This window comes from Perissodus microlepis, chromosome 10 (assembly GCF_051167445.1).
Source record: "Perissodus microlepis isolate ML-2025 ecotype Zambia chromosome 10, ASM5116744v1, whole genome shotgun sequence".
NCBI classification, from domain to species: domain Eukaryota; kingdom Metazoa; phylum Chordata; class Actinopteri; order Cichliformes; family Cichlidae; genus Perissodus; species Perissodus microlepis.
Window position 1 is genome coordinate 18860235 of NC_140470.1, and position 15837 is coordinate 18876071.

The window sequence follows — 15837 nt, forward strand, 5'->3', positions numbered from 1 at the left end:
TGAATAACATAATAATCAATATTGAACAGTTTAATAAAGAAAAATTCAAAGATCAGATCTGGGTTTAAGCCACACAATCATGTTTTATATATTTTGAATGCACATGCTTTTGATTTTTACAAAGATCACAGAAAAAAGGAAAACTGTGTCCACAAGTTTATAGTAAACAGCATAAACAATAAACATGAAAAGAAAAAGTGTCTATAATGGTATAAAATACAACAAAATCAAGGATCAATTTACATCCTAAAATTACCAATATTTCTGCCTATTTTAATTCAATTTTAGACTTTCTTATTCTACTCATTCAACCTTTGTTTCATTTTCAACAGACTGCTGGATTTCTAAGCTTAGGTTAATATGAGTAACTAAATAAATCCTCTTTGTAAATATGGCTTTTTACAAAGAGCAAGGGTTGGCGTACTCAACGTTTTAGCCAGTTCCATCTCGGCAGATAAAGGAGCTGCAGAGGAGGCCTCCTCCCAGGAACAGAAGTGCTGTGGTGATCCAGCCAATATAAAGTGAGGCTCCCAGTTCCAGAGTGCCATGGGGCAGAAAGCTGTTGAAATTATTCTGGATGGTGGCGATGGTGGTCCAGCAGATTGGTATTAGCACAAAGATGCCTGCAATGAGACAAACAACTCCAGAAGCCATAGCTATTTTGCTCCTTTTCCTTTCGTCTGGTACAAAGTTGGTGAATTTGCTCCCAGCAGCACCAAGCAGGATCCCAATGACACCAGTGACAATGGCGATGACAGTGAACGCTCTAGCAACCTACAGGTCTTGACTTGTATAGGCACAAGTGTTTTCTCATACTCTTTGCACTCCACAATCTGTGCACTAAAGGTACTACAGACTTTCCACAAACCTGGGAAGCAACGATGCTGGATTGCTGGAAGATTTTTGTGACTCTCCACTGTGGAAGAGCACAGATGACAATGGTCCCCACAAAGCTGATGATGGCCAAGGTCAAGCCTAGAAGGTGTCTTACACCAGCCGTCATAATGAAACTTTCTCTTTATCGCTTTATAGATAAAAGATGGTGTCTCCTCGAGAGCTGTAGTCATTTATCTGTGAGAGAAGATCTGAGCAGGAAGTGGGTTTTATGTGGGTTATTTATGCTCGGGGAAGAAGTTGACTGTGGCTTCCGCTCACTGGTGATACACTGTATATTTTTAATTTAAATATTGGCAGGAGGGTTGCAAGTACTTTATTATAAAATGCATAATTGTTTTGTTCTTATTTTGGCATGTGGTGACTTTTAGAGAAACGCAGGCAGAGATTATCATCATCTATCAGTGTTAAATTGATTAGTATTACTGCTGAATGTGTTTAAGACTGAGTTCATTTTCAATACTTTTTTTCTGTTTAATGTTGAGCATCAATTCTACCAATTGAGCCCATCAAAAGTCAGTTTTCTTAAACAAGGCCTGGGTCACATGACCTCATGTTCAGAACAAAATGAAATTCAAATAAAGACAAAATTAACTGCAATTCTCTTCATAGCTCTTGCCTACTCCATAACATCAAATTGTTGATGTTACCCACTGCTGCCTTCTGGCTCTACCGCCAAGTTTTTGTGGTGTGGGTATTTGTTTTTTATGCACATCTTCTCCAGGGATGACTCCATCACTATTTTCTTTGAAAGTGAAGATTGCTTTTCCATTCACAGACCTATTACTACTTCACCTTAAAAGCTTTGCAACAGTGTCGGTATCATCAACCAATCCACCGTAGTTGTAGGATTTGGTTTTGCTTGCAAAGTTCCCAATGATAATCACAATTACTTTCATATTTACATATGTCAGGCTATACTCTTCAAATAAGTACCCAACTTTGCTTTGCTGTGAGCTATCTGCATTTTGATAACTGATAATTAGCATTTCATGGGGAAATAATTATTAATGTTGAGATGAGATATTAGTTTTTCTTAATATTTGCACACTTAACCCAAACAGTTTTTGCCTCTGATATCCCTGCCAGCTGGATCAAAATTTCATTTCTTTGTGCATACTCAAATACCCTGAACTGGCTTTATAACGGGTGCTAGTGCCTTTAAATGATCTGCCAACTCTTTCTCCATATATTTGTCAAAGTCTTGATTGGCAAGTCCAGATCTTTTATATCCTTTTATAGTCTTATTTCTTTTCCATCAATCTCTTTCTTCTCCATATATTGTCTTAATGTCATCCTGAATATGTTCATCTTCCTCAACACCTGACGAATGGACTTCTCCACCTTGTTCACGGGTCTGTCCATGTCCTCTAAAGGAGTGGAAGCCCTGCCTGTCCTCCCTATTATAACTCTGGTCTATTTATATTTCTGGTTTTAAGTTAATAATGCTACAGTGATAAATTGTAAAAATACAATCTACAATTACAATAAAATAATATATTTATTATCAAAGTATTATCAAAGTTACATACACCAGTGGCTTGGTGCCATCTACTGGTTGCGAGATGTATAACACACATTTAGGTTCATACCTAACACTAATAGGATGCACATAATTAGTGTTAGCTTTACTTTGGTACATTTTAAATTATGTATTTTTTACACCACTGCAATGCAGTACATTTGGTGGGCTGCAATTTTAAAGAAAAAATACTTCAAAAACAGAGATGACTGAGGATTGCAGGAAACAGAAGTTTCTCATCTGTGTTGAAAACTAAAAAAAGAGAAACAGAAAAAGAATTTGTCTTAATAATTTGTTCTGAAAACAGCATTTTGTACAGAATTACACTGCCTTAGTGGCAGCAGTGGGGTCAGACACTAAACCTGTGTGAGCACAAAAGGTGGCAAACACACACTTTCTTAATTGCATTAATGTATTTCATGTACTACAAATGTTTTTGGACAATAAATATAAGAATAAAAGTTCATCTACCCTGGGTCTAAAACATACATAAGAAATACACTATACATATAGTTATATTTTATTGCTATTATTTAATCAAACAATCAACATAGTTTTTTCACCCAACAAAATGCATGTTAAAGCACCACAGCAGTAGCTCGATATCAGACAGAACTGTTGCATGTTATTAAACATCTTGTGTTTAATATCATGAGTTATAATGAGGTAGTTGAAGTTTCAAGCTGTTCTTAATATTTTTCACCGCCAGATGTCGCCAAAGAGAACTGTATTGAAAAGCTTTGAGTAATTCGGTTTTCAGTACAAGAGTCAATTCTTCAGAGAACTTCAGAGAACTTCATTAGCCCATCACTACTTAACTTTCTCTGACATCATCACCAAAAACAGTCATGATGCTCGGGTCTTATTTTCTACAGTTCACAGGCTAACAAACCCTCCTGTGTCAGTGGCAGCTGAACTTCATTCGACCATGGCCTGCAATGACTTTGCCAAATTCTTCACAGAAAAAATCCAAAAGATTAGACAAGCAATTGGTACATCAACAGCAGATTCAGGATATGTATTGTGTCCACCGAAAAACTGTTTAAACACCATGAAACAGTTTCACCCTATTAACAGCAAAGACCTGGAGGACATCTTAGGTTAACTGAACCACTCCTCTTGCTGTTTAGATGTCTTGCCAACAAGTTTTTTCAAAAAGGTCTCAAAGACTGTGGAGTCAGACCTGTTACAGATTGTCAACTTTTCTTTAATGTCAGGTGTGTTTCCAGAACCACTAAATACCTGCTGTAATTAAACCTATACTGAAAAAGGACAATCTTGACAAGACACAAATGGAAAACTACAGGCCTATCTCAAATCTCCCATTTTTAAGTAAGATCATTGAAAAAGCAGTTTCTCAACAGCTCAATTACTTCTTAAAACAGAATAACTGCTATGATGCCTTCCAGTCAGGTTTTAGACAGAACCACAGCACTGAAACCGCTCTGACCAAAGTCTTTAATGACATATCTCTGAATACAGACAGTGGAAAACTGTCAGTCTTAGTTTTACTGGATCTCAGTGCAGCATTTGATACAGTTGACCACAACATATTACTCAAACGACTGGAGAACTGGGCAGGTCTTTCAGGAACTGTACTAAACTGGTTCAAAACATACTTAGAAAACAGGAAATACTTTGTATCAATAGGTAACTTCACATCTGAGCAGACAAGTATCACATGTGGAGTTCCCCAAGGTTCCATCTTGGGACCCCTTCTGTTTAACATATACATGCTCCCACTGGCACAGATTATAAAGAACAACAAAATAAACTATCATAGCTATGCAGATGACACACAAATATATATCACAATGTCACCAGGAGACCGAGGCCCTGTACAAGCTCTTGGTAAATGCATTGAAGAAATTAATGACTGGTTGTGCCACAATTTTCTCCAGCTAAACAAAAACAAAACAAAGTAATAGTCTTTGGTGCCAAAGAAAAACGATTACAGGTCACCAGAGAACTTCAATCTATACACCTAAAAACCACAAACCAGGTGAGAAATTTGGGTGTAGTGATGGATGCAGACCTAAACTTAGAAAAACACATTAAGACAATAACAAAATCAGCTTACTATCACCTCAAGAATATATCTAGGATAAAAGATCTGATGTCTCAACAGGACCTGGAAAAACTAGTCCATGCATTCATCTTTAGTAGGCTTGATTACTGTAACAGCATCTTTACAGGTCTACCTAAAAAATCAGTCAGACAACTACAGCTCATTCAGAACTCTGCTGCTCGAGTCCTCACTAAGACCAAAAAAGTGGACCACATCAGTCCAGCTCTGAGGTCTTTACACTGGCTGCCTGTCCGTCAGAGGATAGACTTTAAAGTTCTGATGCTGATCTATAAAGCTCTGAATGGTTTAGGACCACACATCAGTGACCTCCTGACCCAGTATGAAGCTTCCAGATCCCTCAGGTCACCTGGATCCGTTTTTTTTTATCAGTTCCCAGAGTCAGAACCAGACACGGAGAAGCTGCATTCAGCTTTTATGCTCCATATATCTGGAATAAACTCCCAGAAAGTGAAAAAAAAGTGAAAAAAGACAAAACACTGCAAACCACAACACAATAAAATATCAATTGAAATATGAAAACAAAAAGAAGATTCACATTCTCTGTCATATAGGCCTGCATGAATAAACTTACTGAATCCTTTATCATCCGCAACTGAAAATAGTTGTGGATGATTACTATACCTTTCTAATGTGACTTTGTTGTCCCTGGCTCTCTTTCTCTCTCTTTCCCTCCCGCTCTGTTCCTGTGCTACTGCAAGTGTAACTACCGCCCCTCCCCCCTCTTCCCAGCGCAAGCACAAGGCTCACGTGCGGAGTGAAGTGGAAAAAAATTGCGAGAGAGAGGGTGAGAGAAAGAAAGTGACTCTTTGAAGTGACTCTTTGTTCACTTCAAAGAGTCAGCTCTAAGAGCCGTTTCGTTCATGACCGACACATCACTACAGCCTAATGAGTACCTTAATCAAGCCATGTAATAACAACATGTGCTGGAACATAATAATGCAAAAGTAACATGACAACACTCTGTTCAGACAGTGAATGGAAATATTCTTATACAGTGCTTTTCTACTCTTCCAGATTACTCAAAGTGTTCTATATAACATGCCACATTCACCCAATCTCTCTACATCCAACTACATTCACACTCTTGAACGGAGGAGTCAGGGATTGAACCACTAACCTTCCGATCAGTAGGTGGTCTGCTTTACCTCCTGAGCTACAGCCACCCAGTGAACCCTCACTAGGTTGTGGATAAAGTGTACACTCATGAACCTGTCAAACCTGCATTTGAAACGTTGGCTACTATAGCAGTATAGTATTGCAACGTGGCATTTGGATCTTCTAACTAAAATTGGAAAATAGGAACATGAATAGCACCATCATTTCCAGACCTGGCCCACATCTGGTTGACATGGAAAACAAACCTGCAACAAGTGTGTGAATTTATTGTTATTATTAATTTATTATTTTATTTTTTAGGAAGGGGTGGTAATTCATCAAAAAAACAAAAACGGACATTGATCTAAATTTTCCATAAAGTTAATTACATTCATTACACCATAGACAAGTTTTGCCCACAAACATTATTTAGTATTATTTGTAATTAAAAATTTAATGACAAAATTATTCTACAAAACAACTTTTGAAATTTCTCCAGTCTAAACTAAATCCTTTTGGTAGTTACTGTTTGACACAACAGATGTGTTGAAGTAAAACTGACACTTTGTCAACTCTGACTTGTCGTCTATGATTAGATGTAACACACATGAAACTTTAAAAAACTCAAACACTTAATTCTCTTTTTTAATGTATCATTTTTAAACTTTTTCAACTTTGGCAGTGTGGTCTTTGTTAACAGTTTTTTAATCATCTTGTCGTTTTATTTTTCAATGCAAAACTCGACAATGTTCAGTCTTTTGCAAACTCATTCTTACTATGTTTATTAAGCTGCTTTAATGTTAAAAAAGGCACCAAAAATACATATTATTTTGCATGCTCTGAAATATTCATTTTAATTTGATATAAATTTCACTTGTATACAATCACACACAAAAATATTTTTATTCAAAAAGCATATGTAAAAACTATTTCATGATCATCAATATTGAATCAATTTAATAAAGAGATGATAGTCAAAGATAAAACATAGACTTACATTGCATAGATTTCATAGTGGTTTTAAATGGACATGGTTATGACTTTACATAGATCCCTGAAAAAGTCAAATCTGTCTCCACACTTATGAACAACAAAAACAATAAATGAAAAGAAAAATACAAAAGGTGGTTATAATGGTGTATCGATTCAGAGTCAAGTTACACAATCAAACTGCAAATATTTCTTCATATTTGAATCTGATTTTATACTTTGTTAATCTACTCATTCAAATGACAAACTTGAGGTGAAAACTTTCATAACACCTTTTTCTTATTTCCAAAAAATGCTCGATGTAGAAAAATAAGCCTTATTTAAAAAGCAATAAGTAAGGCCTTGCTTACACAATGTAAGAGTTGGAGTAATGTTTTACTCAGTCCCAGTTCTGCGGAAAAAGGAGCTGCAGACGAGGCCTCCTCCCAGGAACAGAAGGACGGTGGTGAACCAGCCAATGTAGGCCAAGGCTCCTAACTCCATCTTTTTAAGTACCTCGTGATCAGGATCATTAAAAAACAGGGTAGGATGAAAATGATCATTGATGGTGTTGGTTGTCCAGCTGACTGGTATGAGAACAAAGAAGCCTGCAATGAGGAAGGCAATTCCAGAAGTCAGAGCCATTTTCCTCCTTTGCCTTTCGTCTGGCACAAAGTTCATACAATTTCTCCCAGCCACACCAAGCAGGATCCCAAGGAGCTCAGTGAAAATGGCAGTGATGATGAGTCCTCTAGCAGCCTTCATGTCTGCAGGTAACGGTATATACTCGTACCCCATGCAATGCGTTTCATCCCCTGGTGAGATCACACATCTCTCCCATAAACCATCCACCAAGGATATGATCATTTTGGAATTTTTGAAGGCTGTCAAGATTCTCCATGTGGGGAGAGCACAGCTAATGATGCTCCCCAGGAAGCCGATGCAGGCCAAAGCCAGGCCTAGAAGCTGTCTTTCGCAAGCCACCATAATGAAGCTCTGTGACTTTCTTCAAGGAGGAAAGATGATGTGTTCAAAGGAGGTTTGGTAATTTATCTGAAGAGCTCAGAAGGAAGTGGTTATCATTTGGTTATAGTACTCAGAATTTGACTGTGGCTTCCTCTGTACCTGTTCACACTTTTAAAGGAGATGACAGATTTTATTGTTGCCTCTGAGTTGAAACTGATTTCTAAAGAAGGTGACACATAATGACAAAAAACAGCACGCATAAAAACTTAACTCAAAATAAATAATTTGAAAAATGCAAGTAATATTTGGTTGGATCGTACTAAATATGCATCATCAAAACTGAAAAATGCCACATCTCAGTGACAATTATAGTTTTAGTGTTAACTTTTTTCAAGTTTGTCATAAATTTCTAAATGATTAAAAAGTCACTAAGTAAGCTATTTCAGTGCAAATAAAGAATTCTAAATTTGTTCGTTATCACTGAAATTTGTGAGATTTATTCACAGTAAATGGTAATATAGAGTTTCCAGGAAGAATGTATGGCTGTGGTCCATTGGAGTGTCTGGGGTTTTTCCACCCATGGCTGCTGGTCTCCTGTCCATCCCTCATCCCCCTACTTAAACCTGTGCAACCTGCTTTTTCTCACCAGTTTGTTATGTGCTCCATAGTGGTAACTAGGCAGTTCCTCAGTAAAAACATTTTCTGTTCATTCCCTGGTGGCTTCCTCACCCGCTTGCCTGCCCTCCGGTGTACCACTACACCTCAAACACACTGAAAATTCCCACAGACATCCCCTCCTCAGAGCCTTCAAAGCCTTGACCTGCAAAGCAAGGAGCATAAACTCACCAGCAAGAGACTCTCAGTTGACTGCTCCTTATCCATACAATAACTCCCTCTCCATCTTTTACAGGATCCCTTTCTGTCTCTCTGTCTCTCCCTATGACCCCCCTCTGTGATCCAGTTCCCTAGGGCTGCCCTTCTCAGCTCCAGTCACCACTTCCCCGTAGCCATTTCTAATCTGTCTCACAATCTCTGGTACATGTATTCCATTACTCCCCAACACTGCATGTGACTGATGCAAGCCAGATTCTTTTAATTAGCAAAATTGTGATTGATAGTTAAAAATTATTGTTGAGGGGCACAGGCATCACTCCACACACATATACATTCAAAAGGGTGCAGGTGCTCAAGCCCCTTCTGCACACCATGCCATGCCACCCCTGCCCCCCTCCACTACCCCCCCACCCCCCCAATCTGCACGCCACCCACCCCTGTCCTCCTCTGCATGCGCTTGCACCTGGGCCTTGTTTTTTTTATGGGCGGAAACATGGATACTTTGCAGAAACAACCCTACAAACCAGTGACCACAAGTACAACATGGAATCAAACCTTTTACCACATGCTCAGAACAAGTGTTAATCTTTTTAATTTCTTTTGGTTTTTTCCTCCTTGTTTGTGTTGTTAAATATTAATTCTTGTAATTTTATTGCAATCTTTATGTTTATGTTTGACTAAGAGTTTTCTTCTTTTGTTTGCCCCCTGAATTCCCCTCTGTGCCCCTCTGTGTCTCTCGACGTCAGTGTGGTTTTGGTCCCTCTGTCTGTTTGCTTCATTTATTTTAAATGTTAGACCCATATGTGGGTTTCATATTTAGTGTTTTAGTGTCTAGTAGGTTTCTATGGTGGGATTCTTTGTCAGGTTGGCAATATTTTCTCATGCTGGTGTAAAACACTGTGGGAAAAAAGTTAAGGAAGAAATGAGTATTTTTGAAAAGTCATCTTTTTTTGATGGAAGTATTTTAATGTTACTGCCAGACATCACGGAGGTGATAATTCAGTCACGTATTGGCTAAATAGCTTGTTTATTCCCTTCATTCATCACTGATTTTTATCTAAAAGTTTTTATTAATGCAGAGTGTTACAGCCCTGAGCCTCAGAGGGAGTGAGACTGCCTTTTTCTTCAAGCAAATCCAAGCGTGCCAGGACTCGCTGACGACTGGCATCTGGAAACCCATGCCAGTCCCCTGTATGCAGATTGCAGTGCGGCAACCCACATAGACAATTGGCTGCCTGGGATCCTGTGACGCTCCATGAAGCAATTAGTGGCTGATTGTGCTGAAGATTCTTCACACTGTGGGCTGCTGCCGAGGACTGAACATGCAGTTTGTCCCCCTTGCCTCTCTTTTTGAACTTTGCTTGTTAATCTCTATGGTTGAACTTAGCTGGAGCAGATTTTTGTGGTGTTACTGCTTGTCACGTTAGCCTTAGTTTGCTTTAGTTTTTCACTCCTGTGTGCGTGTTAGTTGTGTGCTGATTATATGCCCAGTGGTCTGCTGAATGCAGCCCTGTCAGTTTTCTGTTTGAATTTTGCAATAAAACCTTTATTTCACTTAGTTTCCCGTGTGAGGGCTTATGTATGGTACTCCTCCCTGTCCCCTAGCAGAGGGGGTCGTAACACAGAGCACTGTTATGAGTGGAGGACTGTAGCAGCGCACACAAGAGGAATTCATGAGTCAACACACTGAAATTAGCTACCCCATAAAAGTGAAGAAATAAGTCAAAACCTTACTACCACAGGTGTACAGGACTTAAGGCACAGAAAAGTGCATTAGCCACTGTAAATATCAACACTTCATCGAGTTCTTTTGATTCCTCAGAGGCATCCGATAGAAGACAAAACAACAAAACACTGCTCAGTAGACCATTTATTACTTCTAGAAGGGAGATGCGTCCTACAAGACACGCTGCTGCGGATCTCAAAATGGTGGTGTGCCCCTAACAGTTTTATTACAGAAGCTCTCTCATTCTAGACTAAACAACAGCATTCCAGTAACTTTCCACAGAAAATGGTTTCCTCTTATCTTTAATTTCCCATGCAAGCATGAGCGAGAGTCTGCAGCTTTCTACTCCCCTTTATTTTCAGGGCTGTGTCCACTTAATACTACACTATATAACTTTATAACACATATTAATAAAAAAGAATAGCATAATTGAGGCACTGAAAATTATTTATTCCCAACAGTCCCTCCTTCGATCTGATCAGAGTAGATCGACACTACTAAAAGTCATCAAGCATCATCATGTTGTCTTCAGATCCCCAACAGCCCTGTTAACCAACCTTAACAAGCATCCTCAGATAGAAGGCACACCACCACAAATTACCCAACTAAGCTGTAAAAACAGATAAGGAAACCCTAATGGACATAATACACCCCTTCCATTGCCCAAGGACAGATGCCATCCACTTCTCCAATGAATCATCAATTCCAAATATTCATGCATTTATTCTATTCTATTTATTAATTTTCTTAAATGATGACCTGAATCTTCCCAGGGCTCTAGTTACAGAACCATCTGGGATCGTGTTATTGGGAATGAAAGTGCAGCACATATCTCCAGATATTACACACACCCTTTTTACCCACTAGGTGTCAATTCTCTATGCTTCTTTTCCCTCTTTGGCCCTCTGTCCCCCTTTAACGGGTGGACCATGTATGGGATGACTGCTGTGTTTGGGCAATTGTCATAACATAAAAATTACAGACTACTACTAAAGCTAATTTTCTCAGACCTCTCATCACTTTTCAGCTTCTCCCGATCCCCATTCTGGTTGTTTCCTGCTTTCACCTTTGTGCTCAGACTAGAACCTCTGTCTGAGGGGCTTTTGACCTTCTTTACAGTTAAACACACTGTTAAAAAAAACCTCTTAAAAAACTGTAATATTCCGGCAGCTGGGGCGCCAAAATACTACCGTAAAATAACAGGAAATAACTTCCTCATAAAAATACAGTTATTTTCAGTAATGAAAATAGAGTTTGTTGCGCTAATTTTACATGGGATTCTGCCTTTTCCAAGTGCTTTTAGACATTAAATTAGGAACATTTTAACGTGATCAAACAATGAAATTACCTATAAACAAGGTCAATGAATGTGGCAAAATGAATCATAATACGTAAATGTACAGAAATATACAGTTAACAGTTGGTTTAAATAATAATGGCTTGCATGCCCTGGGACAGACTGACAAAGGCGAGGCTGCCATATCGCACCATCGGCCCCTCTGGCCATCACCAGTAGGCGGTAGGTGAAGAGTCTTGACCACGGACACAACGACCGAGAGTGTCCGAGCCGGGGCTTCAACCGGCAACCTTCTGATCACAAGGCGAACTGACAACTCTTGAGCCACGAACGCCCTAAATAGCAATGATAATAATAATACTTATGTGATGTAACACAAGCTTATAGGGATCATGTTATATACTTTCCCATAGCATTACATTTGAATTCAACAGTTCAATCTTTCAAATATCGGACAGATATTTCTGAAATCATGATACATTTGTGAATGTATTTTAACAATCTAAATATACTAAATTCTAAAGAATTCTTTATTTTGATGCACGGGGCTCTTGTGGTCCTCCATAGGAGTGAGCTTTAGAGTACGTGACCTCACATTTAGTTTCACCCTTTGGAGGACAGGAGCTGCACAGGAGGCCTCCTCCCAGGCACAGGAGTCCTGCAGATGTCCAGCCAATGTAGAGCGAGGTTCCAAGCTCCATCTTCATGAAACGTTTGTAAAAATTATTCATGATGGTGTTAGCACTCCAGCAAACTGCTATAAGCACGAAGATGCCTGCAATGATGAAGTCAACTCCAGAAGCTATAGCTATATACTTTGCTCTTTTGCTTTTTGTCCCGCAGTTACTTGACGGACTTATTTCCAATGACACCAAGCAAGACTGCAAAGAACCCGATGATGATGGAGATCACGACAAGTGCTCTTGCAGTCCGCAAGTCTTGAGGTAATGTGAGTACAGAACTGTGGACTTTACATTTTATCTGGCCTGTACTCTGAACCACGCAGTACATCCACAAGCCCTCAAAGATGAACTCAGCAATGATGTTGTTGGAACCAATGAAGGCTGCGACTTTCAATGAGGGGAGAGCACAGGTGGTGATGGTCCCCAGAAAGCCGATGATAGCCAAGGTCAAACCCAGACGCTGCCTACAGTCTGCTCTCATGGTGAAGTTCTGTAAATCTCTTCAAGGAGGAAAGTGTCTTCTTGAGAGCTGCTGTAATTTATATTTGACAAAACTGCTGCTCAGTAACTTAGAGGGGAAGTGGAAAGTGCATTCCTCACATACTAGTCATATTTTCTGAAACTCTGTTGCAGAAGTTCCCATGAATGTGTGGTACTTAAAGGTTGTGTTTCTTTCACTCTTCTGTCCACTTCATCCCAAACCAGCTTAATGTTGTTTCAGTCTGAAGACTGTGTAGTACAAAGCAATGAACAATGATAAAACAAACAAATACAACCTTTTTTAGATAAATACAATTGAACAAGTTAAAAACCACTAGATACACACAGATATATATAATCCAGGACATTAAAAGGCATTAGTGGTTATGAGAAGCCAAATGGGAAGTTTTAGAAAGATATTTTAAAGAGGTTACAGAGTTTGCCCATTTGAGATGCTCAGGCAGGGAATTCCATAGTGGCTGGATTTAGAAAAGAACATCCATGCTGCCATCTCTTCCTTGAAAACTGTAACTGTAACATTTTATTCATTCACTTTGCACCAATCCTGGTCTCTCTGTAAATGCCCACGGGATCTGTGAATTTTCCAAGCACTGCACCTAGTGACTCCAAGAAGGATGTGTACATAACCGCATATGACAGTCAGGGCCCACTGACCAGCCTGAAGGCGCAGAAAAGAATCCCCCTTGTCTGCCAATTAAAAACTCCAACGAAAAGACAGCAAGATGAGGTGATTTAAGAATACCTTTGTGAAGAGAAAAGTTATTAGAAAGGCAAATGAAGTCACACTCAGATATCTAATTTTTACATGCGCATGGGCGGTCAGTCCGATCTGCTCTGCTGTCAAAGTGCGCACAACAGATGTGACAGAAAAACCGCGCAGGGCTCTCAGCGCATTCTTTATTTATACTCCAAGTGAGCTTTAAAGGAAGTAGGAGTGGTATGTTCAGTATACAAAAACGTTTCCATAATAGGAGAAACCTTTAGCTTGTCTGTTGAAATAGGAGATAGCTTGGTATGTATAGAAACTTAAACATTTCCTTAAAAGGAGAGTGAGAGAGGGGGGTGACCGTTAACTCAGGATGTAGTATGTATGTCACCGCATTCCTCTACACATCTGGTTCCAACTCACGAGCTCTCCTATCTTAAATGAAGCTACAACTAAACAATAATCACAAAACTAAAAAATCTCTTATCAACCTTTCTATGACAGCCACCTCTTACCAAGGGCAATTCGAGACTGGAATAGAGTCCAATCCCTCTCCAGGATACTGGTACCAGAGCTTGAGCTATGCTTTAAGGTGTCACCAGTGCGTCTCAACCCCATGCACTAGCTCAGGCTCCTTCCCCACCAGAGAGGTGGTATTTCATGCCCCAACAGCCTGCCTTGATTAACACAGACCTCTGCCATTAACTGCCACCAACCTCTGCAGCACTGGAGCTTAGAATTTCTACTGTTGCCTAGTGGTTCTGAAGAGAATTCAGTCTCCAAGATGAAGAGAAAAATTTTATATAGTAGCATAAAAGTGTACAAAAACAATCTGTATGTTCTTTAAAAATGTAAATAGTTAGAGCACTTTATTTCCTTCTATCGTGGTCTGTACTGCATATAAAACACCAGGACACAACCACAAAATACACCCGAAACACCACAGAAAAGCAGCAGTATCAGTCACTTACATAAATACATAGCAACGAAGGTGTCTAAGTCATTATTAGGGATTCAAATATGCCACTGCACTCTGGCACATAGACAAGGCAGTAGGAACAGAAACAAGAAAACACAGAGGAGTCAGAGCAATAAAATCAAAAAGGGGGATTGAAACTCAATAATGCAGCAAAAGCTAAAATTTGCATTGTCAGCTGATATTTGTACCTCGAAGGGAAAGAACAGAGAACAGAATTTTGTCAGATTTTGACAAAATCAATTTTAAAAACTCTGTTTTTGAAAATGCTTTGAATAATGTGTGTTATTATAATTGTTGTTAAACTCATCACATCACACTGCTGCTCAAATATATGTTGTATTATATTGTTTTGCCTTTTTTTTTATGTAGCGCCCCGTACTGTGTACTCCACTATAGCCGGGTACGCCCTGAGTTCTAGTTATCTTAAACTTACTTAGTTGCCCTGTTCTAGAGCTGTTCTACTCTGGCCCTATCTACACGGTGGGCTTCAATTCCACCACAACTCACTACCCTGCTCAGCGACTGCTCTAATCGCCTCAGAAAGTCGGATAGTTTTTCCTGCGGTTGTTGTTGTAGTAACCGAAAAGCAAAGTACAAATCCTCACCCGTCTCAGCACTGCCAAAAGCTTTTGTAACAGCTTCTAGACATTGTTCTGGGCTAATATCAGGATCAGCTGTCCTCACAGCTTTCACCACCGCTAGTGCTGGACCTTTAAGACTCTCAATGATTCTGCGCCTCTTTTCTTTAGCAGAACTGTCACTCTCCTCCACCATTAGGTGTGCTTGTTCAACCCACTGTTCGAATGTCTCTTCTCCAACCGGTGTTGGTACTGTGCCTGAGAACATTCTGAGTCTACGATAACTACTGCCTTCACTGGAGGGTCTCTCCATCTTTGCCAACAAATCGCCCACAGCACAGATTATTGACTCTGCAGAGTTACCATTCTCCTGTGCCTCTGCCCCGCGTTTCGATTTACTCTGGGAAAAATCCTCACGAGGCGAAGCTTCAGCTGTCACTATGATGGACCACGGCTCACCAGCCCCCGTAGGGTACACTTCAGGTGGGATTCTTGTGGCATCTACTTTCTCTTTGGTTTCACACAGGACAGTTAGCCTATCAAGCGCTTTGTTGTATCTCCGGCCTCTCACCCGCACTCGACCCAAAGCTTTAACACTCTCCAGAGTGTGTTCTATTTGGTCTATCTCCACTCCTTCGGGAGTAAGCACCATCAGTGTGTGAGCCTCATCTAAGGTCTCTCCACGACTCCGTTCCTGAAGCTCCTCGAAGAACTCACAGTGCATAGCTTGAACATCCATGACCAAACAATATCAAAGTTACTGCTTTTATCTCAAAATACACGTGCTTGGGAACTTCAGACTGAAACAATAAAATATCCCAGCGGTGCCTCCATTTTATGTAGCGCCCCGTACTGTGTACTCCACTATAGCCGGGTACGCCCTGAGTTCTAGTTATCTTAAACTTACTTAGTTGCCCTGAGTGAAAGTTCCCCTGATTTACACACGTATAACACACAGATACACTTTTACCTTACTTTGAACTATAGATAAGAAACAG

At 39.7% G+C, this 15837-nt stretch overlaps 2 protein-coding genes and 2 pseudogenes across 2 annotated transcripts; all 4 read right to left on the reverse strand.

The window, feature by feature from the left end:
* Nucleotides 1–399: 399 nt before the first annotated feature.
* On the reverse strand, nt 400–1003 carry LOC146379278 (claudin-like protein ZF-A89; annotated as a pseudogene).
* Nucleotides 1004–6965: 5962 nt separating this feature from the next.
* Nucleotides 6966–7556, reverse strand: LOC146379279 (claudin-4-like). The gene has a single exon (XM_084940497.1). It carries the CDS (start codon nt 7554–7556, stop codon nt 6966–6968), a length of 591 nt encoding a protein of 196 aa, XP_084796623.1.
* Nucleotides 7557–11922: 4366 nt separating this feature from the next.
* On the reverse strand, nt 11923–12556 carry LOC146379280 (claudin-4-like; annotated as a pseudogene).
* Nucleotides 12557–14708: 2152 nt separating this feature from the next.
* On the reverse strand, nt 14709–15578 carry LOC146379281 (paraneoplastic antigen Ma1 homolog). The gene has a single exon (XM_084941096.1). The coding sequence runs from the start codon at nt 15576–15578 to the stop codon at nt 14709–14711; it is 870 nt and encodes a 289-aa protein (XP_084797222.1).
* Between the last annotated feature and the right edge of the window lie 259 nt (nt 15579–15837).